Source organism: Anolis carolinensis, unplaced genomic scaffold, assembly GCF_035594765.1.
Source record: "Anolis carolinensis isolate JA03-04 unplaced genomic scaffold, rAnoCar3.1.pri scaffold_13, whole genome shotgun sequence".
NCBI classification, from domain to species: domain Eukaryota; kingdom Metazoa; phylum Chordata; class Lepidosauria; order Squamata; family Dactyloidae; genus Anolis; species Anolis carolinensis.
In genome coordinates, this window is record NW_026943824.1 from 3334846 (window position 1) to 3362544 (window position 27699).

Genomic DNA, 27699 nt, shown 5'->3' on the forward strand with positions numbered 1-27699 from the left:
CTCTTGAGGAGATAGAGCGGTGTATAAATAAAGTTTTATTATATTATTATTATAAAATCAGTACAGTAAATAAAGAACACTCTGAAAACAGGGGGATTCCAGAAGGAAACAATCAGGGCCAGCTAACACCTCCCAACCAAGGATTCCCCTAGGGCTGAACTTGTCTGAGACCCATCCAAGCTCTAAAAATATGTTATAAATGCATAGTTATTATCATTATTATTTTATTATGACACAGCAAACAAGATAGACATGCTGGATTTCATATCACAAAATCACAAGTCGAACACTTCCCAAGTGTCTAGGACTGTGTGATGATGATGATGATGATTATTATTATTATCATTATTATTTTATGACACAGCAAACAAGATAGACATGCTGGATTTCATATCACAAAATCACAAGTCGAACACTTCCCAAGTGTCTAGGACTGTGTGATGATGATGATGATGATGATGATTATTATTATTATTATCATTATTATTTTATGACACAGCAAACAAGATAGATCTGCTGGATTTCGTATCACAAAATCACAAGTCGAACACTTCCCAAGTGTCTAGGACTGTGTGATGTATTTTTGGATGATCCGCGCAGATCCCAGTAGGGTGGCCTTTAATATTTAATAATATAATAATAATTATTAATTCCTTATTATTATTATTATTATTATCTGCCAACCTAGCAGTTCGAAACCATGCAAAATGTGAGTATATCAATAGGTACTGCACCGGCGGGAAGATAACGGCGTTCCATGCAGTCATGCCGGCCACATGACCTTGGAGGTGTCTACGGACAACGCCGGCTCTTCGGCTTAGAAATGGAGAGGACACGACTAGGCATCGCGTCAGGGGAAAACCTTACTATATTGCATATATAATGCCTTAGAGATTTATTCAGTGAAATAGTGTTACATACGCAGCAACGGTGGGCCATTTCACTTCAAAGCGGTGGACGTCTCTTCACTCTGAAGCGGTGTGAAAGTGCGTTAACGCCGCCGTGTGGATCTGATGGCCCGGGAGCCCCTCCTCCGGGCCGAAGGGGAGGGAAGAGGAAGCCGTTTCTCCCTCCCGCCTTCCTCCTCCTGCTCCTCACATGACTGGAGCCATGGACGGCGGGGAAGGTGAGCCACCGGCGGAGGGGTTTCTCCAGGAAGGGGAGGCCTTGGGCGGCCGCTTCTCTCAGGAAAGTCCGGGGCTTCAGGGAAGGAGCAGGGCCGCGGCCGCGGGGAAGGCAAAGGAGGGGCAGGCATGGCTTGGCTTTGACAGGAGTCGTTTCCCTCCAGGAACTTCGTTACACACAGCTATATAAATTCCACATTGAACCGGGATATATGGCAGTGTGGACTCCAATAACCAATTCAAAGTAGATACAGTAGAGTCTCACTTATCCAACATAAACGGGCCGGCAGAATGTTGGATAAGTGAATATGTTGGATAATAAGGAGGCATTAAGGAAAAGCCTATTAAACATCAAATTAGGTTATGGTTTTACAAATTAAGCACCAAAACATCATGTTATACAACAAATTTGACAGAAAAAGTAGTTCAATACACAGTAATGTTATGTTGTAATTACTGTGTTTACAAATTTAGCACCAAAATATCACGATATATTGAAAACATTGACTACAAAAATGCGTTGGATAATCCAGAACGTTGGATAAGCGAATATGTTGGACAACAAGGAGAGATTAAGGAGAAGCCTATTAAACACCAAATTAAGTTATGATTTTACAAATTAAGCACCAAAACATCATGTTATACAACAAATTTGACAGAAAAAGTAGTTCAATACGCACTAATGTTATGTTGTAATTACTGTATTTACAAATTTAGCACCAAAATATCATGATATATTGAAAACATTGACTACAAAAATGCGTTGGATAATCCAGAACGTTGGATAAGCGAGTCTTGGATAAGTGAGACTCTACTGTATTGATGATCTGCCTTGATATTCTAGGTTATATGGCTGTGTGGAAAAGCCCTGGATGGTAGTGTAGAAGGGGCCAAAGTTTCCCAGGTAAGATTTGTCCACAATTGATTTGTTATGGCCTCCATTGGAGGCTGAGAGGATGTGACTCTTCACCTTTTCATCTCTTGGGGCCCTTCTAAACTGCCATATAGTCCAGAATATCAGCTACGTAGAGTCTCGCTTATCCAACGTAAACAGGCCGACAGAACGCTGGATAAGTGAATATGTTGGATAATAAGGAGGGATTAAGGAAAAGCCATTTAAACATCAAATTAGGTGATGGTTTTACAAATTTAAGCACCAAAACATCATGTTATACAACGAATTTGACAGAAAAAGTAATTCAATGCGCAGTAATGTTATGTTGTAATTACTGTATTTGCGAATTTAGCACCAAAATATCATGATATATTGAAAACATTGACTACAAAAATGCCTTGGATAATCCAGAACCTTGGATAAGTGAGTCTTGGATAAGTGAGACTCTACTGTAATTCACATTATTATCTGAGCCCCCGGTGGCACAGCGGTTTAAACCGCTGAGCTGCTGAATTTGCTGTCCGACAGGTCGTCAGTTCAAATCCGAGTGAGCTTCTGTTGTTAGCCCCAGCGTCTGCCAATCTAGCATTTCAAAAACATGCAAATGTGAGTAGATCAATAGGTACTGCTCCGGCGCAAAGGTAGCAGCTCTCCATGCAGTCATGCCTATGGCCACATGTCCTTGGAGGTGTCTGCTGACATGCAAATGTGAGTAGATCAATAGGTACTGCTCCAGCACAAAGGTAGCACCTCTCCATGCAATCATGCCTATGGCCACATGATCTTGGAGGTGTCTGCTGACATGCAAATGTGAGTAGATCAATAGGTACTGCTCCGGCGCAAAGGTAGCAGTTCTCCATGCAATCATGCCAGGGGCCACATGACCTTGGAGGAGTCTGCTGACATGCAAATGTGAGTAGATCAATAGGTACTGCACCGGTGGGAAGATAACAACGCTCCATGCAGTCATGCCCGTGGCCACATGACCTTGGAGGTGTTTGCTGACATGCAAATGTGAGTAGATCAATAGGTACTGCTCCAGCGCAAAGGTAGCAGCTCTCCATGCAGTCATGCCTATGGCCACATGACCTTGGAGGTGTCTGCTGACATGCAAATGTGAGTAGATCAATAGGTACTGCACCGGCGGGAAGATAACAACGCTCCATGCAGTCATGCCCGTGGCCACATGACCTTGGAGGTGTTTGCTGACATGCAAATGTGAGTAGATCAATAGGTACTGCTCCGGCATGAAGGTAACAGCACTCCATGCAGTCATGCCAGCCACGGGACTTTGGAGGAATCTACGGACAACGCTGGCTCTTCGGCTTAGAAATGGAGATGAGCACCAACCCCCAGAGTCAGACATGACTAGACTAAACTCTAATTTTTTGTATAACATGATGTTTTGGTGCTTAATTTGTCAAAATCATAACCTAATTTGATGTTTAATAGGCTTTTCCTTAATCCCTACTTATTATCCAAGATATTCACTTATCCAAGGTTTAGCTCGGATAAGTGAGACTCTACTGTAATAGTCCAGTTCAAAGCAGATAATGTGGATTTTATCTGGCAGTGTAGACGGGGGTCTGGGTCAAAACAAGAGAGCACTGTTCCTCTGTGAAGAGAGGAAATGAGCGAGATTAATTTATCAGCATTAGAGCGAGATTTATCCCAATTTTGAGTGCCGTCCTGTGAAATATAACAAGGATTGGCCAGACAGAATATTCCGAGCAAGGCAGCTGTTTCTTATTGAGGATTGTTTTTGAGAGAGAGAGATTTTCCTGGCTTTGGAGGAAGAGGGAAACTTCAGAAGCAAGATGTTCTCTGTCTCTTAAGAAAGCTTCACAGACAATTCACTGGGGATTTCCTCTTCAAAACACAGCAATGCACAAACACTTTTCATTCTAAGAACTTCTTATTCGAAAGTTGTTTATCTTCTGATGGAGTGCGTTCTTCCCCTGTTGCTTCAAGTACTCATTTTTTAGGAAGCAGGACTTTTAAGAAAACAGTCTTTAATCAGAAGTGTGCTTTCTTTGGAATTGACCTTCAGTAAACTGCATTCCATTTCTAGCTCCTGGCTTTTTAGTGTGTTTTGTGTGCATTTCCTTTCCTTTTTTTGTTACAGGGGAAGATAGGAGAGAAGAAAAGGAAACGCTGATGAACAATATTTTTTTATTGTGTTCAGTTTTCTGGCTCTGGAAGGATGGGGAAACATCTGGTTTTTGCTAAGGGGAAACTGGGCTCCCCACACTATTTGGATTCAAAGTCCCCTCTTCCTTCCAAACTCATGGCTTGAGATAGTAATGATGGAACCTTGACTGCTCTTCCTGATGGATTTATTGTGTTTCCTGGATAATATTTTCTTCTCTTGTTGTTGGAATCTTTGATATGCTGTGGCTGCTGCTATGAGGTCTGCATTCTGCTTTATGGTACAGTATAGTCTCACTTATCCAACATAAACGGGCCGGCAGAACGTTGGATAAGCGAATATGTTGGACAACAAGGAGAGATTAAGGAGAAGCCTATTAAACACCAAATTAAGTTATGATTTTACAAATTAAGCACCAAAACATCATGTTAAACAACAAATTTAACAGAAAAAGCAGTTCAATATGCAGTAATACTATGTAGTAATTACTGTGTTTACAAATTTAGCACCAAAATATCACGATATATTGAAAACATTGACTACAAAAATGCGTTGGATAATCCAGAACGTTGGATAAGCGAAAATGTTGGACAACAAGGAGAGATTAAGGAGAAGCCTATTAAACACCAAATTAAGTTATGATTTTACAAATTAAGCACCAAAACATCATGTTAAACAACAAATTTAACAGAAAAAGCAGTTCAATATGCAGTAATATTATGTAGTAATTACTGTGTTTACAAATTTAGCACCAAAATATCACGATATATTGAAAACATTGACTACAAAAATGCGTTGGATAATCCAGAACGTTGGATAAGCGAGTATTGGATAAGTGAGACTCTACTGTACCTTCCAAGATTAGGAATTTTTGAATAAATGAATATTTGATAGATGTGCCAAATGGGAAAATGCTTTGGTCTGTATGTTGTCGACATGGTTTACATTGTGACCTTCTGCTATAAATATATGAAATGTAAAATGTAGAATATAAAACCTTGATCAAATGTGCACAGATTTAACGCGGGAAGTGTTCCTTGTTGTTGTCGTTGGTCCCTTTTGCAATTTGTCCTTATTATTATTATATCATTCTAGCCTGGAGTCCTTGGCAAAACTATTTATTATTTATTATTTGCTACATTTATATGGCACCCTTCTCACCCCGAAGGGGACTCAGAGCGGCTTACAAATTAAATTTACATACAATATTATATTATTAGCATAGTACAATACAGGCAATAAATTACTATATTGTACTGTATCAATATATTGTAATATTATTAGTAATATTACATGTAAAATATAATATATAATTAATATTATTATATTGTATTATTAGTATTATATCGTATTACAATATAATATTACTAGCTGTGCCCGGCCACGCGTTGCTGTGGCGAAGTATGGTGGTATGGGAAATAGTCAAGATAATCCAGTTCAAAGCAGATAAAATAAGATTATAAATGGGTTATATAGCTGTGTGGAAGAGCCTTGAGTCTACACTGCCATATAATCCAGTTAAAATCTGATAATCTGTATTTTATAGGCAGTGTGGAAGAGGCCTAAGTGAAGCCTAACTCTGCCTGTCCCCTGGGCTGAGTGGGTTGCTAGGAGACCAAGTGGGCGGAGCTTAGCCTTCTAACTGGCAGCAATTGGATAAAAACAATTATTCCTCTCCCTCTAATCAGGACTTTATTTTTCTTTTCTTTTTGTCGTATGAACGTAGAGGCATGGATGATGGGTTGTGCTGCCAAGTTTAGTGTCTCTGGGATGTGTAGTTTTGTTGTTTTGTCCTAGGCCGAAATTTCATTACCCTTTTATATATATAGATGAATACTATAACTTATATAATACTATATATACTATAAATACTATAACTATATATAACTTATATACTATAAGTTCCCTGATTATAAACTATCTTCTGTTGAGGTAGGGGGTCACTTTCGACTACATTTCAACTGTGAAATTACCTTCCCCATTTCGGCCCATTTCGGCACATGTTGCACTTTGCCTGGGTTCTATGAATTAGTCTCCAGTGTTAATATTGTATGTTTTATGTTGATTTTAACGATTGTTTTTACTGTAATTGATGTTTTTATTGGATAACTGTTTTATTGCTGTGTTTTGATATTTGATTGTTTTATCGGGCAAGGCCCCATGTAAGCTGCCCCGAGTCCCTTCGGGGAGATGGGGCGGGGTATAAAAATAAAGTTGTTATTATTATTATTATTATTATTATTATTATTATTATTATTATTATTATTACATGTAGACTTCTACATCTGCATACATTCTAACTGTGTTGGGATATATGCCAAATGGTTGAGCAGCTGAGCAAGTGATGCCTCACAGAAATACCTTATGACTAAACTAAGCTTTTCCTTTAATTGTGTGTGTAAAACGCATATACAGTATCTTGCTTTTAATATTCTTGTGGTTCTGTATGCGTGAGGGATTTATATACTCCTAACTCAGCAGAAACACATAGGCATTTTCCGTAATTTCTGTAATATTTTAACAACCTTTCTGTTGCTGATTGGTTATCTAATGAAACCATGCCTTGGATGAACCATGCACCAGAAGAACTGAAGCGATAGATAAGATACCATGCTTTAAAAAAAACCTCACAGATTTCAATAGGATCTGGTTCTCATTTTTTCTTTTGGAAGACACAAATTCATAACAGATGGGAGCGTGTTGCAGAAGAATTGAACTGTGAAAACGAGTCTTAGAGTGTGTAAATAACAACTAGAGTTAAAACAAATATATTGTATTGGATTTCCTTCATGTGAGAAATGGTCTTTCGGTTGGAAGATCTGTCTTTGAAATAGGCGTGTGGTGTGAAATCCTATTTTCCTGGCAGTACCCAAAGGCAGGTGTTTTTGATCCATAGTCTGCTAACTGCTCTCTGTCAGTTTAAGAATAGCAGTAACAACAATGGATGGCTGTGACTCTGTGAGTTTTCTGGGCTGTATGGTCATGTTCCAGAAGCATTCTCTCCTGACGTTTCATCCACATGTGGGGAAACCATCAGGAGAGAATGCTTCTGGAACATGGCCACACAGCCCAGAAATCTCACTCAACCCAGGGATTCTGGCTATGAAAGCCTTCGACAACACAGTAATAACAATCTCAGAAATAATAGTACAGTAGTCTAATTTATCCCAAGACTCGCTTATCCAAGGTTCTGGATTATCCAAGTCATTTTTGTAGTCAATGTTTTCAATATATCACAATATTTTGGTGCTAAATTTGTAAATACAGTAGAGTCTCACTTATCCAACATAAACGGGCTGGCAGAATGTTGGATAAGCGAATATGTTGGATGATAAGGAGGCATTAAGGAAAAGCCTATTAAACATCAAATTAGGTTATGATTTTACAAATGAAGCACCAAAACATCATGTTAGACAACAAATTTGGCAGAAAAAGTAGTTCAATACGCAGTAATGCTATGTAGTAATTAATGTATTTATGAATTTAGCACCAAAATATCATGATATATTGAAAACCTTGACTACAAAAATGTGTTGGATAATCCAGAACGTTGGATAAGCGAGTGTTGGATAAGTGAGACTCTACAGTCATTACAACATAACATTACTGCGTATTGAACTACTTTTTCTGTCAAATTTGTTTTATAACGATGTTTGGGTGCTTATTTTGTAAAATCATAACCTCATTTGATGTTTAATAGGCTTTTCTTTAATCCCTCCTTATTATCCAAGATATTTGCTTATCTAAGGTTCTGCCCGCCCGTTTAGCTTAGATCAGTGAAACTCTACTGTAATTGTGACCTGTGCATAATCCATACACAGCATAATATTCTGCTGATATGTGGTGTAGAGAAGCTATATGTTACAACATGCATGATATTAAAAACACGTGATTTTAAGAATAAGGGGAAGTTGTCACTATCCATAGCAGAGTGGGTGTTTTTTCTCTCTTTCTTGGTAGATTTTAGATTGTGGAACTGATGGAGAAACACCAGAATTGGGAGGCAGATAGGCAATGAAGACTTCTGTTTTTTGACATTTGACTGTCATTATATTCAGTTTTTTTAATGTCGATTGTGGATTTTCCCCATTTTTTTCTTTCTCAATTGCTTGATTACATTGTGATGTTTATTACGGTATCCTTCCTTGAGAATGTTACTCCTAAAAGGCTGGTTTGCGGCTGTTTTAATTGAAGGGTATAGATTGTGCTTCCATCCCCATGAGGGAAGTGGATTTAGTCGAGGAGGAAGTTGAGAGCAGCACTTTGTTAAATTATTCTCCATGTAGTTAAACATGATTAGTGGGGAACTTCTGATGTTGTCTTAATTGAAGTCCTCTTGGCCTAACATTTCTGGGTTTCACGTTTGATGAAGTGAAACATCTGCTTGACAGAAACAGTTTAAAATCTTCTAGTTACACATAGAGGTAAAATAATAGTTCTTTTCCTTCCACAGTTGTTGTTATCGGATCCGAAAATGCCGAATCAGGGATTTACTCAAATTCTTCTCATAGTGGAAGCAAGCTATGCAGGAAATACAGGACTCTTGGCTGGCTTACAGTGTAGAATTGTTGGCATCTGTCCTGATTGAGAAGAGCAGCCAGTTTTTTAGCTCGTAGGTGTGAATATAGATGTTCCTGATGTTATCGGGAGGAAGGTCACGACGTCTCTTCATTTTGGGCACGTCTCATTAGGAAGAAGTGACTCTCTGGGTGTTTCTGCTTTCACTGCAAGTCCTCAAGGAACAACTTTGTGTTTCCAGGACTGTGGTTTTTAGCAGCAGCAGCAGCAGCAACATTTTCTCTGGCATTTTATTTTATTTTTTCTTCTCCTCCCCTAGACTTGGCAAAGCCTCCGATAAGTGACGTAAAAGAACCAGACGATCCTCTGATGCAGGCACCCCCGGGAAATCCGCTACTTCTTTCTCACACCTTGCAAGAGCTCTTGAGCAAGGACACGGTGCAGGTAGAGCTGATCCCGGAGAAAAAGGGTCTCTTTGTCAAGCATGTGGAGTATGAGGTTTCAAGCAAGGTAATGCCGCTTGCTGGTAAGCAGAGGGAATCTCTTTCTTGAACTGCTTTTCCTGGACTGATTTTCTTTAGGACAGTTGCTTGATTGAAAATCTTGAGCATAGCCAGACTGACGGAAGAGATGAGTCCAGAACATCTCAGATTTATTTTTGCCTTTTTGCCTCATAGGAATGGCAACTGGTCTTGGATGTTTGTATTGTGAGTTCACATAAAATGCCCACTCTGAGATAGTCCTAGGAATGGGATGATGCTTGGGTTGCTGTGAGTTTTCTGGGGTGTCTGGCCATGTTCCAGAAGCATTTTCTCCTGATGTTTTGCCCACATCTATGGCAGGCATCCTCAGAGGTTGTGAGGTCTGTTGGAAACTAGGCAAGTGCGGTTTATACATCTGGAATAATGTCCAGGGTGGTAGAAAGAACTCTTGTCTGTTGGAGGCAAGTGTGAATGTTGTAATTGGCTGGCTTGATTAGTATTGAATTGCCTTGCAGCTTCAAAGCCTGGTTGTTTCCTGCCTGGGGGAATCCTTTGATGGGAGGTGTTAACTGGCCCTGATTGTTTCTTGTCTGGAATTCCCTTGTCTTCTGGGTGTTGTTCTTTATTTACTGTCCTGATTTCAGATTTTTTTTTAATACTGGTAGCCAGATTTTGTTCATTTTCATGGTTTCTTCCTTTCTGTTGAAATTGTCCACATGCTTGTGGATTGTGGCTTCTTTGTGTAATCTGACGTGATGGTTGTTACAGTAAATAAAGGACAACACCTCTGAGGATGCCTGCCATAGATGTGGGCGAAACGTCAGAATGCTTCTGGAATATGGCCATACAGCCCAAAAAACTACAGCACCCCAGTGATTCCAGCCATGAAAGCCTTCGACAACACGGGATGATGTTTGTTCTGCAATCTTCGGATCAAAGTAGACAATAAGAGAAATTTATATTTCCTCTAAGTAATTCACTTCTCCTCTTCAGAAGGATTTGCATCAACACATTAAACCCGTTTCACATTCCAATGACCAGTAAAAAAATCCCAAAGCATTCTTAATATGAAATGCATCGTTCAGGAAAATCAAATGCAATGACAAACAGACGTTTTTCACTACTCTAGGGAAAAAAATGCAAATTGCTTAATCTAGTTTGACACTTTGAATTTCTCCCTTTGGCTATCAATCAGCTGGAAGTGTTTTGAAAATTTTACTGCAGCCAGTCATGCACCAAGGCGAACAAGTTGTTCTTCCACTTTGAAAAGTCCTTATGACTGTTCAGGTGCAGACAAATGACTCCAATAAAATTTTTGAAAACATGCATATGCTTGTTCCTGCTCTACCATGACTGCTTAGGACTTGCAGCCCTTTCCATTTGTTTTACTGTTTGACTAAGTGAATGGCATTTGTTAAGCAATGATTAACTATCCTGTGTGTCAAATCATTGTTCTCAGATCTTATATTAATTTGGCCACATACAATGTTCCTTAAGTATGTACACCATTTCCACTATCTATCTCTTCCTCCTTTGTTAAAAGGAACTTACAAGATCCTGAATTTTTTTTTGGGTGTGTCAGGAGTGAGTTGAGAAACTGCAAGTTGCTTCTGGTGTGAGAGAATTGGCAGTCTGCAAGGACGTTGTCCAGGGGATGCCCGGATGTTTGATGTTTTACCATCCTGTGGGAGGCTTCTCTCATGTCTCCACATATACTGATGTGATCTAGTAATTTCATGGAGTATTTTGGACTGGAATATTAAAAGCACACTTTAGGAAACTAGTAATGAGGTTCATTTATTAATTGAGTAGATCAGCTTAACCACATATAATGGCAGTCAAACTTCACTGTCAAAATTGTGCTCTTTGGCTGTTCTGCAAAATATACTTGTCAAGGTAGTCAACAAGTTAATATTAACTTTACCAGTACGTACTGGGAAAAGTTAATACAGTTGTATTAACTCTGGAATGGTTTGAAAAAGGATGATCAGTCACAGTGATGACCAACGGCACACTTCCAGTAAAACATAGCTAACCTTCATTCAAAAAATTGTAATGGTGATCCTGCAGAAGCACTTAGAACTTTTCTTTCATCTTTGTTGTAGCGTTTCAACTGTTCTGTGTACAGGCGGTACAATGATTTTGTGGTCTTCCATGAGATGCTTCTCCAAAAGTTCCCGTATCGGATGGTCCCTGCGCTTCCCCCCAAAAGAATGCTTGGAGGCAAGTCTTGGGCTGATGGGATTGGGATGGAGTAAGTGTGACGAAAGAGAGGTGCATAAAGATGTGGAGATTGTAAACTTGGACCTCAAGACATAGATAGAAAGGAAGGAGGCAGTGTTGGTCACTGATTCAATATACAATTGGTAAGGGCGGAAAGCAAGCAGTGCTCAGTTTATGTTTACTTAGAAATAGAGGTGTTCCTCAATCTGTACTGTTGTTTTTTTTTTCCTACAGCTGACCGAGAGTTCATTGAGACAAGGCGGCGTGCATTAAAACGGTTTGTTAACTTGGTGGCTCGACATCCTCCATTCTCAGAAGATGTGCTTTTGAAGCTCTTCCTCTCCTTCAGTGGATCGGTGAGTATTCGTGAAATTTGTATTTGGGATTCCAAGTATTATCTTAGATAAGAAGTGGTTAATAGGAACATCATTTCAAGAGGGAATTGAACCTCTGTGCTGGGTTAGCTATGCAACCAAATCCAGAAGGGTCCTGATCACATGTCCCTTGATTCGTGCTAAATGTGATTACAGCTCCTTTTTGTATGACGTATTGTTTTCAGATTGCTCTATTTGTTGGGAATCACCCAGGACTACTCAAGTCTAAATGTAGTCAGATAGATGATAGAGTTAGATTGAGGGAACCCTTTCCCCGTTTCCAAAGCATGCCTAGATAGGCTTTACTGTGTTCCCCCTCTTTCTATCCTGTTTACGTCATATCCCTTACTTTGAAGTTAGTATAAATGTGAATCTTCAGGGACACTAACTTCTCATTGGTCAGAATGTTTTATGGCCTCAATAAACTGGACCATGAGGTGGGAACCATTTTGGTTCTGTCTTCTCCCTTTGTTCTTCTAACTAACAACAGCATCTTACTGTCTCTCCAGGCAAGATGTAACTATTTAGATGTTTGTTATTTTTCCTTTCTTATTTTTCCTTAGAAACTAGTCTAGAGTAGACTAGACAGCTCCCAAGCCTTTCTATCTACAATGGAGTTCTTTTTACCCGAATAAATGTTTTTTGAACTTTTATTGAGCCTCTGCAATTGATTGCCATCCTAAGCTGAAAGCTGTAAGTAACTGCTGCATTTGAAAGTTTTACTTTTGCTACTCTGCTACATTTTGGTGGAATCTCCCTCAGAGGGGGTTACATTGAGTCTAAATGCTCAGAGATTACCACAACACTATTATCATGTTTTGAGGTGGTAGTGTTCATGTACTGATCAGGAATGAAAAGGAGGAGGCTCAGTGGCCTATAAAATAAGGTTTGATATGTGGAGGAAATATTAAATACTCAAGAAATGCTTGTATAGATGAGATTCAATTTTGTGTCTACCTTCCTGTTCCCAAACCTAGGTAGACTGATGCTTCTGTCTAGTCACAAGCTATGTTTAAGTTTATGATCTTTCTGTTGGGCTCCAGTGACTGATATTCAAATCTGATATTAACCCTGGATATGAAAATTGATTATGATTGTAGTCCGTATTCAGTGGTCAGATGATTGAAACACATACTAAAGTTTTTAGCCCTGTTTTTAACCATTTTATGCCGTGCGCTGACTTTTATAACTGTTCATTGATGTTATGTTTTTATTGATATGACATTGTTTTATTGCTGACCTTGTTTTATTGTTTTATTGCTGTTATTGTATTGTTGTCGGGCATGGCCCCATGTAAGCTGCTCCGAGTCCTTTCGGGGAGATGGGGCAGGATATAAAAATAAAGTTATTATTATTATTATTATTATTATTATTATTATTATTATTATTATATTATAAAGGCACAGTGCTGCCTGATGTTTGTAGGAACGAAAGAGAGATAGGAATGTTTGGAAATAATAATAATAATAATAATAATAATAATAATAATAATAATAATAATTTATTCTTGTACCCCGCCCCATCTCCCCGAAGGGACTCGGGGCGGCTCACATGGGGTCTTGCCCAACATCACAATATAAAATCAAAACAAAAACACAAATTTACAACAATAAATCAACAATATCGGTAAAACAATCAAAAGGACAATCTTACAAGATAAAATGTTAAAACAGGTATATCAAACACAAGTCTGGGCCGAAAGGTGAATGTGTCAAATCAGGAGGAGATAGTTACATAATTGACATAGTCAATAAAGTACTATAAATGACAATAGTGACAATAAAAGGGCAGATGAACTTCCTCTAGGCATCACCAATACTTGAAGTCTTCCAATCCAAACATTGGTCCTAGTGTGAATTCTCACCAGTGTCCTTTAAAGTTGTGGGAAAGAGTTGATTAAGGATCTTGGAAGAGAGAGTGATCAGCATGTATTTGCTAAGGGCCAGTCTTTGAAAGAGGAGGGAGTTGGCCCTGAAGATCTCTTTCCCACAAAGTCAGCTTTGTTTTCAGCCTGGATTTGGTGTGAGAGGTCAGTTTCCTCTTTGCCTGCCCCCGACTCCAAACAGAAGCAATTAAATGTTGGAAGGCTTGCTGAGGGAAGCAAAAACTCTGGAATGGAATTCTGGTCAGATGTAGCTGCTGATAAATCACCTGATTGCTTTTTTTGTCTCCTTTTCTTTTTGTTTTGTTTTTATTAACATCTCTTTTCTCCTGTTTTTCCAGGATGTGCAAAACAAGCTGAGAGAGTTGGTGCAGGGCGTGGGAGATGAATTCATGATTTGCAAACTAGCAACTCAGGCCAAGGTATCCTCTAAGCTGTGTAACATGGGGAGCCTTCTACCTGTTTGGAAAACAGAGGCGGCATTGTTTTAACACGACATTTCCAAAGCTGCTTCTGGGATAAGGAGAGCTGCTGGTTGAAATTTCATAGACTTTGATCAATTTCTTAGAAGTTTCCATCATGTGCAGTACTGTTGATTTCATATATGAGAGCCCTGCGTGAGTTAGGGCCTTTTACCCTAGCACTCAAGACCTGGCTCTTTACTAGAGCTTTTAATCTATGTTAATTTTAATCAATATTTGTATGTATGTATTTTTATCCTTTACAATTTTATCTTGTAAATCGCCTAGAGCATCTTGGGTGGAGGGCGTTTAATAAGTAATTAAATGATTATGATGATGATGATGTAATGAGGGGCATGCTAATTCAACTCATTACAATATATATTGTTCATATCTATATCATCACATTCAACAGCACCCCCAGTTTAATGTCCTATGTATACTTTGGATTTCAGTTCCCATCAGCCTAATGGCATAACTTGGGGCAGGTAGAATTAATACTCTCCTTTATCCTGGGAATCCTGATTAAAAGTGGGCCTTGTTACAGCAGGCCTCCAAAGAAATGTTTGTATTACATATCTCCAATATGTTGTCCAGTTTGAGTCTTAGGTTGCAATGCTGTGTCCCTACCCATGTTGGTTATGTTCAGGTGTAACCCTAGCAAAAATTATTTATTTATTTATTACAATATTTATATCCCGCCCTTCTCACCCAACAGGGGACTCAGGGCGGCTTACAATAAAACACATATATAAAAATTGTACAATGCACTATAAAACAGTTAAAAATTAACTTACATCAAAAATGCCATCAAATTAGTCATACTTGCCATTTACCCCATCCTATGACTTAAAAAATAGATGATCCACATTCTCTTGTGCCCAATACATTAGTGGAAGGAGTCCCAGCGCATTTGTTGCACTTGGGATATGTGTACAAGCTCCTGTTGGTTTGAAAACTGTTTTGTGTGGGGAATTGTAAATAGATGTATGATTGACACATTATCCTTTCCCTCTGAGCTTGCAGACAGCCTGCTTCTTTTGTGATGTGTTCTTTATGCGTTTGGCAGCTGTCTGAAGCTCTTGTTGGATCAGTTGACCTATCTTGTGCTCTTTTAGGATTTCCTGCCAGCTGACATCCAGGTACAGTTTGCTGCCAGCAGGGAGCTGATCCGAAACATCTACAATAGCTTTTACAAGCTGCGGGACCGAGCTGAGAGAATAGCCTCCCGAGCTGTAGACAATGCCGCTGACCTCCTTATTTTTGGGAAGGAACTAAGGTAAATGAATTTAAACTGAGAGATGTTTTGCAAACCCCAAATAAAAATAAAGAAGGAGGTCTGTAACTAGACTACCTGTTGCTTTACAACAGATCTCAATATAGACTGTGGTTATGAGGGAGGTGGGGGATAACCCTTTCCTCCTGTACATTGAGGTTTCCCTTATATGGCGTTTCGGAAGAGCCTGAAAATCTGGCTTTTCACCCAGGTCTTTGGTTAAGATCGCCCATCCTCATCATAATCATAATTATATTCCTCAACCTTTTTATATTGGTCGCACTTCTCCTGGTTACTTGACATTAGCTCATGGTTTCTCTCATCCCAAATTGACTTAAAACGAACTTGTAGCACTTTATCTATGTTTTGAATTCACAACTTATAATGTGCAATTTGCTAATCTACTATTACAGTCTCACTGTTTTTAATTCTATGTTTTTAATAAGTGTTTTTTTTTAAATTTTCTGGTTAATGTGTAAGTACTACAACTGGTGTATGTTATTGTTTATTGATGTATTGTACATTATTATTGTTTTGTATCTGATATGTCTGTGAGCCGCCCCAAGTCCCCTTTGGGGGAGATGGAGGCGGGATACAAATAAACTTCTTCTTCTTCTTCTTCTTATTATTATTATTTTATTATGACACAGCAAACAAGATAGATATGCTGGATTTCGTATCACAAAATCACAAGTCGAACACTTCCCAAGTGTCTAGGTCTGTGTGATGTATTTTTGGATGATGCGTGCAGATCCCAGTAATAATAATAATAATAATAATAATAATTTATTTGTTTGGCCAGTCATATGACCATTTCAAAGTGCAACATAAATAAAAAACAAGGCAAAAAGGATGGTAGGACAGGCAGCTGGCCATCTGTTTGCCGACAAAATCTTATTTTCCTGATTCTTCTTTCAGGAAATGTGCTCTTTTCTTGATAGCTTTCAGGATAAAAAGGCTTACTCTAATTATGGTGGATCTTTCTTGTCCTTGCAAGAGGAGTGTCAGAAGATCATTTTTGTTGGGAGACCTAAAATTAGATAGTAATGGATGTAAGTAACTGTGTCTAAGTTCGGCATATGCTGGGCAGTCAATCAAAAAATGTTCGATATCTTCCACTATTTGATCTCCCCAGACACAGAATCTCTCATTTCTTGGGATGTTACAGTAGCGACCAGTTTGCATCATAATACCGAGTTGTTCAAACCTGGCCCTGGTGTATATTCTTCTTAAGGGCAATGGAAACAGATCCCAGTAGGGTGGCCTTTTGCAGTTGGCAGATCGTAATTATATTATTATTATTATTATTATTATTATTATTATTATTATTATTATTATTATTATTATTATTATATGGCAGATAGCAATTTTGTGGGGATTTTTTTCAATCATGGGAAATGGTGCACAGAAAGAGTTTGTCATCTTTTGCAGAGCCATGTGTCAGATTTTGTTTTCCAAATGTAACAAAATAGGCTTTTTGCTATATCCTAATAACTGCTTATTTCCTTCCTCTAGTGCTTTAGGCTCCGACACAACTCCACTCCCTTCCTGGGCCGCTTTGAACAGTAGTGCCTGGGGCAACCTCAAGCAGGCACTGAGAGGCCTCTCTGTTGAATTTGCTCTGTTGGCTGACAAAGCCGTGCAACAGGTGAGCTCTTGCAGTTTTTTCCTTGCCCTTCTAGTAGTATATTCTCCTCTCTCTTCATGGAATATGTATGTTCTGGGTTCATGGTGGCAGAGGGATGGAGAGAAAGCATGGAGAAAAGGGTGTCTGGGAGGGGTATTATGCCTCTTCTTAGACCTCATACATCCATGAAAGGAGAACCCACCAAACTGTGCAAGCCTCTCTGAGTTTGCAACACTCGTGACACGTTGGTTCTGGATGTGTGGATATTTATATGAAATCACTAGGCTGTTCTAGTAGTTTGAATCAAAGCAAACAAGGGTCCTAAATGACATACACTCTTGCTCTGTTTTCAGAGGCCTGCAGTCATCCTGACTCCCTTCCTCCCTCCCTCAATTTGTTATGTGCACTTTTTGACATCTGTCTAAAACATTTGCAGAACAAGTGGTTGGAAAAATTGCATGGTTGCAAAAATTGCTTACCGTTGGGAACTATGCCTCAGGCAGTGGTTATATAAGGCTAACTGGGACCCCATTGGCTCCACAGATCACCTGATTCAACTGTGATGTTAAATTGAAGTACATCTTTCATGCCATACTGCTTCCCGTGTCTAAGAGCTGTCTCAGTGCCCAAGATTAAGGCACACAGGGCACTGTTTCCAGGTTCCTTGTTTAAGCCACATAGAGAGTTATCCCTTCCCTCCAGCAGCTTCAGCCATGAAGCCCTTCTTAAGCCCTAAGGACACTATAAGTATCTGAGCCTGCACCCCCGTAAGCTTTAGAAATGGAGACTCATAAATGTCCTTTGTGTGCATGTGTGCTTTGCTGCCCAAATTCACACTCTCTCTTTCATTCACTTGTCCTTTGGCTTTCTAGGGTAAACAGGAAGAGAGTGATGTGGTGGAGAAGCTGAATCTTTTCCTGGACTTACTCCAGTCCTACAAAGTGAGTCAGTCCTGCTTTCTTTGTGCCAGTGAGTTGAGTAAGCTGCCCAAAAACAGCTGTGTGCATTTGCAAGAAGGCCATGCATCAGAAACCCAGCCAGAGAATTTGCCATGAGTCTGAATTAGATGTTGGAAATCTGGGACAGTGACAGGTTCTCTGTATCTTGGATGCCTCTAGATCAGGGGTCCCCAAACTAAGGCCCGGGGGCCGGATGCGGCCCTCCAAGGTAATTGACCTGGCTCCCGCTCTCAGTTTTAGACTTTGGCTCACCCAAAGTCCGAAATGACTTGAAGGCACAACACCAACAATCCTACTTAACTTGACTATCTCATTGGCCAGAAGCAGGTCCACACTTCCCATTGAAATCCTGATAGGTTTACACAGTATGTTGGTTTAAATTGTTTTTATTTTTAAATATTGTATTGTTCTTTAATTTACTAATACTGTGCAATCCTAATAATATAATATATTGTGTATACATATAATATTGATAATAATATTGTAATGCAATACAATATAATATTTATTTATTTATTACAGTATTTCTACCCCCCCCCCCCTTCTCACCCAATAGGGGACTCAGGGCAGTTAATAATAATAATACAATATAATAATATTCATTATATATTATATATCAAATGTAATATTACTAATAATATTACAGTATAGTGGTATAGTACAATATAGTAATATATAATGCTAATATTCTACTATGCTAATAATATAATATATTGTATGTACATACAACTTGTAAGCCGCTCTGAGTCCCCTTCGGGGTGAGAGAGGGTGGGGCATAAATGTAGCAAATAAATAAATAAATAATTGTTGTTGGGTTTTTTTTTTTGCACTACAAATAAGACATGTGCAGTGTGCATAGGAATTTGAATATTTTTTTAATGATAATTCGGCCCCTCAACAATCTGAGGGGCCATGAATCGGCCCTCCACTTAAAAAGTTTGAGGAACCCTGCTCTAGATCAGGGGTCCCCAAACTAAGGCCCGGGGGCCGGATGCGGCCCATCGAAGCTATTTATCCGGCCCCCACGGCACAAGGGCAGAAGCGGGTTGGACTAAATGACCCAAGGGGTCTCTTCTTCTCTTACAACCATTATTATTATTATTATTATTATTATTATTATTATTATTATTATTATTAACATTGAGGCTGGGTGGCCATCTGTCAGGGGTCCTTTGCTTGTGCTTTTGGTGCACAGAGGCAGAAGGGGGTTGGACTAAATGGCCCAAGGGGTCTCTTCCAACCCTCTTTTTATTATTATTATTATTATTATTATTATTATTATTATTATTATTATTAGTAGTAGTAGTATTAGTATTATTATTAACAACATTGAGGCTGGGTGGCCATCTGTCAGGGGTGCTTTGCTTGTGCTTTTGGTGCACAGAGGCAGAAGGGGATTGGACTCAATGGCCCAAAGGGTATCTTCCAACCCTCTTTGATATTGTTGTTGTTGTTGTTGTTATTATTATTATTATTATTGCTTGGTGGCCAACTATAGTCCGGCCCTCCAACGGTCTGAAGGATCGTGAACTGGCCCCCTGTTTTAAAAGTTTGGGGACCCCTGCTCTAGATGATAGAGGAGGGAAATCTGCATCACTATAGTCGAGTTATGTGACCTGAGCAATGTAGACAAATATCATTTGCATTAAACAGCTTACTTTTCTGTTAGATTTGGAGAAAGGGAGGTAGTTTCCCTTTCATTGCAAGCCTGTATTTCCACGCAGTCTAAATGGCAAGACATCCTTGTTTGTGTATTGTCCTATTTCATTGTAACTAGGGAATATTATTCATGGGGGGCAGCCAGAGTTTTAAAAGTAGGATGTAAGCATAACAAATGCCTCATACTATAGATGGAGGATAACTGCAGAAGGAGGTTGGACTGCCTAGAGCTTCCAATGAAATCAGAGCAGAAATTTGAACTAAAGACTCCTCGAGCGAACTGACCACTTACTTGGGGATTTTGATCTACTAGTTCAGCTTTAGTGAAGCCACTTGGGAGGGCAGGTGAAGGTCAGGCTCTGCTGGCTGAAAAGGCACTTTGCTGCACTCATTAGTTCCTCTGCTTTGCTCATTATTCTTGCCCTTGACCGTTCTCTGTGCTCCCTAATGCTGCTCGGTATGTAATACAAGATAATTAAAAGGGTTATTCAAAATGTACTGCAGAAAAGAGTTGAAAAAAGGGTACCAGCAGGCAACACGCAGATTCCAAATGGTTTTTGACAATTCTTTGTGATGGAGGTTTGGTCAGAGGTTTGAACCTTTAGCTTCTTCTTCATTTTTAAAATAAAACTGCCTTTCTGTCCCTTTTTTGTTGCAAAAAGCAACAGTCATTAGCACTATGGAAAAGATCATTCCTGTGTTGGTTTTATGACCTGTTTGTTTACCATTTGTAATAACTAATGCAGGCTGGGGTGGCGGGGAGATTAATCCACATTGTGTTACTTTAATTGAAATACTGTATATACTTGAGTATAAGCCTAGTTTTTCAGCCCTTTTTTTAAGACTGAAAAAGCCCCCCTCAGCTTATACTCGGGTGAGGGTCCTGGTTGGCTTATATTTGGGTCAGCTTATACAGTAGAGTCTCACTTATCCAAGCTAAACGGGCCAACAGAAGCTTAGATAAGCAAATATGTTGGATAATAAGGAGGGATTAAGGAAAAGCCTATTAAACATCAAATTAGGTTATGATTTTACAAATTAAGCACCAAAACATCATGTTATACAACAAATTGGACAGAAAAAGTAGTTCAATATGCAGGAATGTTATGTTGTAATTATTGTATTTACGAATTTAGCACCAAAATATCACGATATATTGAAAACATTGACTACAAAAATGGCTTGGATAATCCAGAACCTTGGATAAGTGAGGCTTGGATAAGCGAGACTCTACTGTATTGTGCTATGCCAATAATATATTGTATGTTCATTTGATTTGTAAGCCGCTCTGAGTCCCCTTCAGGGTGAGAAGAGCAGGATACAAATGTAGTAAATAAATAGTAAATAAATAATACTACAGTTCTTCAGAAGGATGCTACCTTTCAAAAAATTTTTATAAGATGTTGTGCAATCCAAGGAATTTGGAAGGCAATGCATTTAGACAGTCCAATGGCATCTCAGTTCCACAACCTGATTTTTGCAGGATCTGTGTGAGCGGCATGAGAAAGGAGTTCTGCACAAGCACCAGCGGGCCTTGCATAAATACAGCATGATGAAGCGGCAGATGATGAGCGCCTCAGTACAGAACAAGGAGCCGGAGTCTGTGGAGCAGCTGGAGTCCCGCATTGTGGAGGTACCGCCCTCTCCCTCTTTTGCAACTCAACATTCAGATCCGTGTCTGTCATGTGACTCCGGTCTTTCCAGACAGGCCCTATATCCCAGGATCTGATCCCAGGTTTTCTGTTTATTCCAGATTATCTGGCAGTTTGGACTCATATAATGGAGTTTAAAGCAGAAAACCTGGGATCAGATCCCGGGATATAGGGCCTGTCTGGAAGGACCCTCCATGCCCTCACAGAAATGAACAGTTTTGAGCCCAGACTGAAGAACCTTGCATCTTGTCTGGTCTTTTGTAGGGAAATTTCTGAAGTGAGAAAGCCAAGATTGCAGTGGTTTGGGAGGGCAAGCAGAGCTGGATGACCAGCCTCATTATAATTTTATTCTGAATTTTACTAGGTCAATCTTATCTGGGTATTTTAACCTGATGATTCTATCTTTATATTGCTGCAGCAGTTCCCCCACCTATGAAGTTGACTGAATTGTATTGGTTGTTTGTTTGATATTATTACTGTTATATTAACTTTTGTTTTATTATCTTATTGTGTTTCAACTTGTGTATATTGTGCTAATGTATTTATGTTATTACTTTTGTGAACTATGTTGACAGGGCTTTGCCCCATGTGAGACGCCCCGAGTCCCAGCGGGGAGATGGTGGTGGGGTATAAATAAAGTTGTTATTATTATTATTATTATTATTATTATTATTATTATTATTATTATCATTGTTATTATAATTATTGGTCTCCTTGATTATGGGATTTGCTACTCTCTCCAATTGGCTATGTAGATTTAGGAAATATTACAGTCTTTGCTATTTTGACTGTGTGGAAATACAGATTTGCATTAAGTGTTAATACAGCAATAAGCAGGGATTGGGAAACAGTAGGTCCTGACCCCCGTATTCCCATATTGCTGCATCCCCGTCTCCATGCCAGTGCTGTTTGTTCCATTCCCAGTTTATCTATCCCCAATCTCTTCTGAAACGAAGACATATATCACCTAGGCTTAGTAATTGGGCATCAAATGGGACGGTCAATCACAAGCTAGTTTTTTTCAGCTTGGGAAGTTCTTGAAGACTATGACTTTGTTTTTAGCCGTTTATTTTTAGTGTTTTGTTAACATGAAACATACTTACTTTATTGTTTCAAAGGTACTTTAATGTTTTTCAACAAACAAAAACGACATACTGTTTCCATTTGCTCTTTTCAAGGAACGGAGAGAGCTTGGAAATCCCATTTGCAGTTCCTTTCTGTGAGCTGGAATGTTTGTCTCTTTATTCCTATGGAGCAGAGGCAGCTCTTCTTGGCTCTGTTGCCCCTCCTGGCCCCCAATTGCCCTTTTGCAACTCTTATTTTGCACTTCCGTACTTGTTTGCCCAGGATTTAACGTGGCAGGGCTTCTTGTGGACATTCCAGAGCAGAGATCTGAAATGCTGTTTCTGTGTCATCAGAACATCCTGGTAATTAATTTTTATTCCTCAGCAAGAGAATGCAATCCTGACAATGGAGCTGCGCAATTACTTCTCCCTGTATTGCCTCCACCAAGAGACTCAGCTCATCCATATTTATCTTCCTCTCACGTCTCACATTTTGGGGGCTTTTGTCAACTCTCAGATCCAAGGGCATAAAGAGGTAAGACTGCTTTTAAATGTGTTGTCCTAAACATAACAGGGGGGTCTCTTTAGCAGCATCCTGACTGTGGGACTCCCTTTCAAAGGAAGTTGAGTTTCCAGTGACCTTTAATGTTTGAAATTGCTCCGTTTTAGTTTTTTAATAATAATAATAAATAATAATAATAATATAATAATAATCTTTATTTATATACCGCCCTATCTCCCGGATGGGACTCAGGGTGGTTTCCAATCATAAAAACCACACATACATTACATAACAACATAATAACACATTATTAAGCAAGGTGAAACAATACAATTATATAGCAACTAGCTTTGCCCGGCCACGCATTGCTGTGGCTTATGGGAATCCTTCGTTGGCCAGGTGGAATAGCAGTGAATAGCCTTGCAGTCTCAAAGCCTGGCCATTTTCTGAAGTAGCTAGACCTTTTTGTTGTATGAATGTAGAGGCATGGATGAGGGGTTGTGCTGCCAAGTTTAGTGTTTCTGGGCTGTGTAGTTTTGTTGTTTTGTCCTAGGCTGAAATTTCATATATAGATAAATAACACTTACACAACCTGATCAAGGGGATGGGAACCATAAACCCAATATATTAAAATGTATCATTGTAGGTAGATAAATCTTGTGCAATATATTCAGGCACATTGTGGTTTATTATTGTTTTTAGACTGTTTTCTTTATTTAATGGTTCTATTTAAATTGTTCATTGCTTCAGGCAGCTATGTAGGCAAGGAGGCAATGTAACAATATGTTAAATATTTCTGAATTGGACATTGTGGCCAGATGTTTACAATTTTTCTTGAAATTCCTCTATAAACACTTGACCTGTTTCCTTTGTAGTCCCTCTTGTAACTTTCAAGTTTGCCTTTGTGATAGCTCACTCCATTCTCTTCCTTCCTTTAGATGAGCAAAGTCTGGAATGAACTGACGCCCAAGTTGAGCTGCCTCTTTGCAGGATCCAGCAACATGCAGACACCGCCGTTGTCCACACAGGACGGCAACCTCTTTTCTAGTTAATGCTTTAGAACTCTGGAATGAGTGTGGTGGGGAGAGCCATGGGGAAAGCCTATGCAATTTGCAAATAGTTGCACGGAGTTTGTCTCCCATTAGCTACGTTTGTACTTTTTGCCCCCTTCGCTGCTTTGAGCTGCTCCATGATTTATGGGCTGCCGGGAAATGTGATAAGTGCATAGAGTGAAAGACTCGCTCTCTTTTTAAATTATTTTAGTTTCCATTTTGAAGTTCTCCATGGTAGGGATGACTTTCCTTATGTCAAAAGCGTTTGTTTGTGCTACACTTGACAGAGTGCTAGGAATCTTCTGTTGCTGATTTACTATGGGATGGGAAACCTGCAGCCCTCCATGTTTTGGACTTCGGCTCCTATCAATCCTCAGCAGCTTGCCTAAATGATTAACCTGTGGAAGGCCACAGGTTCTCCATCCTTTTTATATACTTTAATTTTACTTTGGCCCAAATATAATGATTTAGCCATACAACTGTCTAGTGCTAAGCTCATGCACAGTGTGTGTGTGTGTGTGCGTGAGAGAGGGAGAGAGAGAACCACAAACCCATAGGGCCCTTCCACACAGCCATATAAACCAGAATATCAAGGCAGGAACTCCCACAATATCTGCTTTGAACTGAGTCCACACTGCCATATATTGCAATTCAAAGCAGATATTGTGGGATGTCCTGCCTCAATATTCTAAGTTATATGGCTGTATGGAAGGGCCCATGGACAAATATTACGCTTTGCAGACAGAAAATCTCAAGTTCAGTTCTGGGCATTTCCAATTAATAGGAGCAGGTAGTAGGGAACAGGAATGAGACTGAGAACGTGGAAAGTTGCTGTTTGCCAGAAGAAATAATGCTGGACTGGCCAAAGCCTGACCTGATATAAGGCAACATCTCTGGACACCAAACTGGAAGAGGCTGTCTGAAGGTAAGGGTGAGCAGGTGAGCTCCATGGGCCAAATTTGACACACAGATAGGATCAAGTTTTGTCTAGATAATCCAGTTGCTCCTGACACACACACAAAAGCCTTATTTGCTAGCATTACCAGCTGCAGACTTGGGAGTGTATAAAGCAATGCTTTTAAGCGGGCTGAAGACTGTTTGGTGCTTGTAAATAATATTTTGACACTCCATATTCCTATTTGTACACTTGCACCTGACTATAACATCTTCCTGTTCGGCAATCCCAAGATATATAAAAATGTACGCTGGTGAAAAAGAGAGCAGTAAGCTATATTGCAAAATGCCGGTGTTAAAATCTGCCTGTCTTGGGCAACACAGCACTTATTATACATTTGAAGACTCCTTTGTGGATGCCTCAAACCATGACTAGTACCAAACCTATACTAAGTGTTATTTTCAGAATTTCATTTAACCACAGGTGTAACTGAAACAGTTTGAAAGCAACCAGCTTTGTTGTTAATCTGTTTTGAATGTTTTAAGCAAAAAAAAGTTAAAATTGAATTTCGATTGCAATTATAATATTTGTATCAACACATTATTTATTTAACAAAATTCAGTGTTTGCTGTTTGATTTCTTTTTAAAATTTTGGCAACGCCAACTATGTAAATATATAATCCCAGCCCTTTCCCAGCGTTCTTCGTTTTTTCCTCATTGGGATTATATTTAATACAGATGTTATCATTTTCATTGGTGTGCATCTGATGTTCTTGGCGACATGTTTTTCTTGCTCATTGGGCTGTGTGTTGTTCCTCTCCCAATTGATTTTGTTTATGTATTCATTCATTCATTCCTGAATAGTAATGAGCTGTTTTTATATGTTTCTGTATGTGGAATATCTTACTCAGAAGGGTGATGTGACAATCCACTTGAAGGAGCTCAGAGATTCCTAGCTACAAAGGGATGTGTGACGTGTTTGCCTCATTTGTGCCTTTCAAGTGTGCAAGATATACTTGTGAGGATGACCCCCTGTTGTCAAATATATTGGCAAAGAGCTAGATCCTTCCTGAGAGAAGCCTTGCAGTTGAATGTGATGAAAGCCTCTTTGTTGGGATTTCTGCTTTAGGTCATGGTTTGAAGATGTTGTGTGAGTGCCTATTCCTACCAAGACTCTCTTTCACTTGATTGAATGTCACTGTGTCAAACTCATAGATTAGGATAAGGACAGACCAGACAAGTGTATTAAAGGGATCTCTTTTATCCAAAGGATTTTTTTTTAAATTTTCCGAAGAGGGAAAGTCTAACAAATCCACAGCAGGATCACTGTCTGTAAAGTTACTGAATTAAATCCCTTGCTATGTATTTTTTTTAAAGCAAAGTGTTCAAAGCACAGGAAGGTTAAAAGGAACATGATGCCTTTTAAAAACTAAAGTGGTAGAGGAAACAAAACAGTATTGAATAGATTGCTTTGCACAAATCTGTCTTGCACATTTCAAAGCTAGTATTTGTACTGCTTTCCATTGTGATAGCTTTTTATTGGTAACTCATTCATGCTTTAGTTAAGATAAGACTTACTTGTCACCAAGTGCTTTGGGCAAGGGAGAGCCAGTACAGTAAAGGGCTTTAAGTTCAGGACTATGACTGGACAACTGGGTTCGAATCTTGAACACACTGACTGGCGTGAGTCAGGCTGAAACCAGCTCAGAGGCCCACGCAATATACATTTCTTTACAAAAAAAGAGAGCTGCCTTAGTCTTGATATGTTAATACAGAACATTTGTAAATGTTTTTATAATGGAGATTTAAAGTATTATTTTTATATATTATTCTTCAGTCACAGCTGTGAGGATTTTTCTTTTCTTTAGATAAGCTCATTGTTTTGAAGCTTTAGAAGAGGCTTCAAAACAGCTGAATAGTTTCTTCAGTGAAAAACAAAGCCATTGAGGATTGGTCTATTGGAAAATGGTGTTCAAAAAAAGGGAGAAATACCGCAACTAGACAAATGGCTTATTGTTCTTCTAAGCACACTTTGTGGATGGGGCTGGCAAAGTGTTTTGGTCATGTTTGTGCCAAGAAACAGCCATGAGTTTCCTAGTTTAAAAAGAATAGCTGGGCAGCATATGAAGAGGTTGCTTTGGATTCTATTAAAATATTGTTAAAACTGCACAGCCTTTATATTTGAGTGGGGATGAGCAAATGTCACTCACAACACCTGCTTTCACGTATATTGTATTAAGAGAAATCACATCAGGATGGTGGTGAAGCTAACATATATCTCCCCTCTGTCCCTTAAGGTATACAATGCTATAATGCTCCAAGAAAAGTTTGCCTAGTTTCTACTATAAGAGCAGCTTTGGGAGTCTTTATACTACTTGAGAAGTACCACTAGACTCCTAGTAGTTTTTGTGGCTACCTCTCCCCCTGAGAAATTTAAACTTCTTTTGAAGAACTCAGGACCTAAAGGGAATATAGATAAAAGATCTGTGACTTAAGAGGGACATCTGCATGCCTTGTGGAAGGACTGCCAAACAAATGTTTAAACCTTGCCTTGGATTTTGCTCAAAGACGGATGTTTTCCCTTTTAGATTTTGCCAACGCTGTGCCTTCTGCCCTTTTGTAAAAGTAGTCTTGCTAATGTTTTTTTTACAAAACAAAGCACTTTATTAAACCGCAGGAATGCCTTAATACAGCTGGTAGACTACAGAAATGTTTACAGAGTTATGACATTCCCAAAAAATGCTATCAAATGTTACAAAAATATGTATTTTTAAGAGATCTGTAAAACCTGTATAAAACATTGAGAAATTTAATCAGTTGTAAATGTGTTATTTGTTTTCTGATCACTGTGTCCGCAACAGTAAATGGATAGTGCTTGGTCTCTTCAGCCACGGTTCTATGATCT

At 39.1% G+C, this 27699-nt stretch overlaps 1 protein-coding gene across 2 annotated transcripts; it reads left to right on the plus strand.

Moving 5' to 3' along the window:
* Nucleotides 1–972: 972 nt before the first annotated feature.
* Nucleotides 973–27607, plus strand: snx8 (sorting nexin 8). Of its 2 annotated transcripts, none has more exons than XM_062964147.1 (11): nucleotides 973–1126; nucleotides 9006–9196; nucleotides 11274–11391; nucleotides 11626–11747; nucleotides 13989–14069; nucleotides 15227–15387; nucleotides 16900–17032; nucleotides 17884–17952; nucleotides 21113–21262; nucleotides 22731–22880; nucleotides 23786–27607. In XM_062964147.1, exons 1-11 carry the CDS (start codon nucleotides 1099–1101, stop codon nucleotides 23897–23899), a joined length of 1317 nt encoding a protein of 438 aa, XP_062820217.1. In that variant the 5' UTR covers nucleotides 973–1098; the 3' UTR covers nucleotides 23900–27607. The 2 variants fall into 2 exon arrangements, with proteins under 2 accessions (XP_062820217.1, XP_062820218.1); XM_062964148.1 differs by lacking the exon at nucleotides 973–1126 and adding an exon at nucleotides 3495–4429.
* Nucleotides 27608–27699: the final 92 nt, after the last annotated feature.

Coding starts and splice junctions, on each gene's coding strand:
- snx8 (XM_062964147.1), top strand. CDS start 1,099: ATGACTGGAGCCATGGACGGCGGGGAAG. Junction 11,748..13,988: donor TCCTCTCCTTCAGTGGATCG/GTGAGTATTCGT, acceptor CTGTTTTTCCAG/GATGTGCAAAACAAGCTGAG. Junction 15,388..16,899: donor ATTTTTGGGAAGGAACTAAG/GTAAATGAATTT, acceptor TCCTTCCTCTAG/TGCTTTAGGCTCCGACACAA.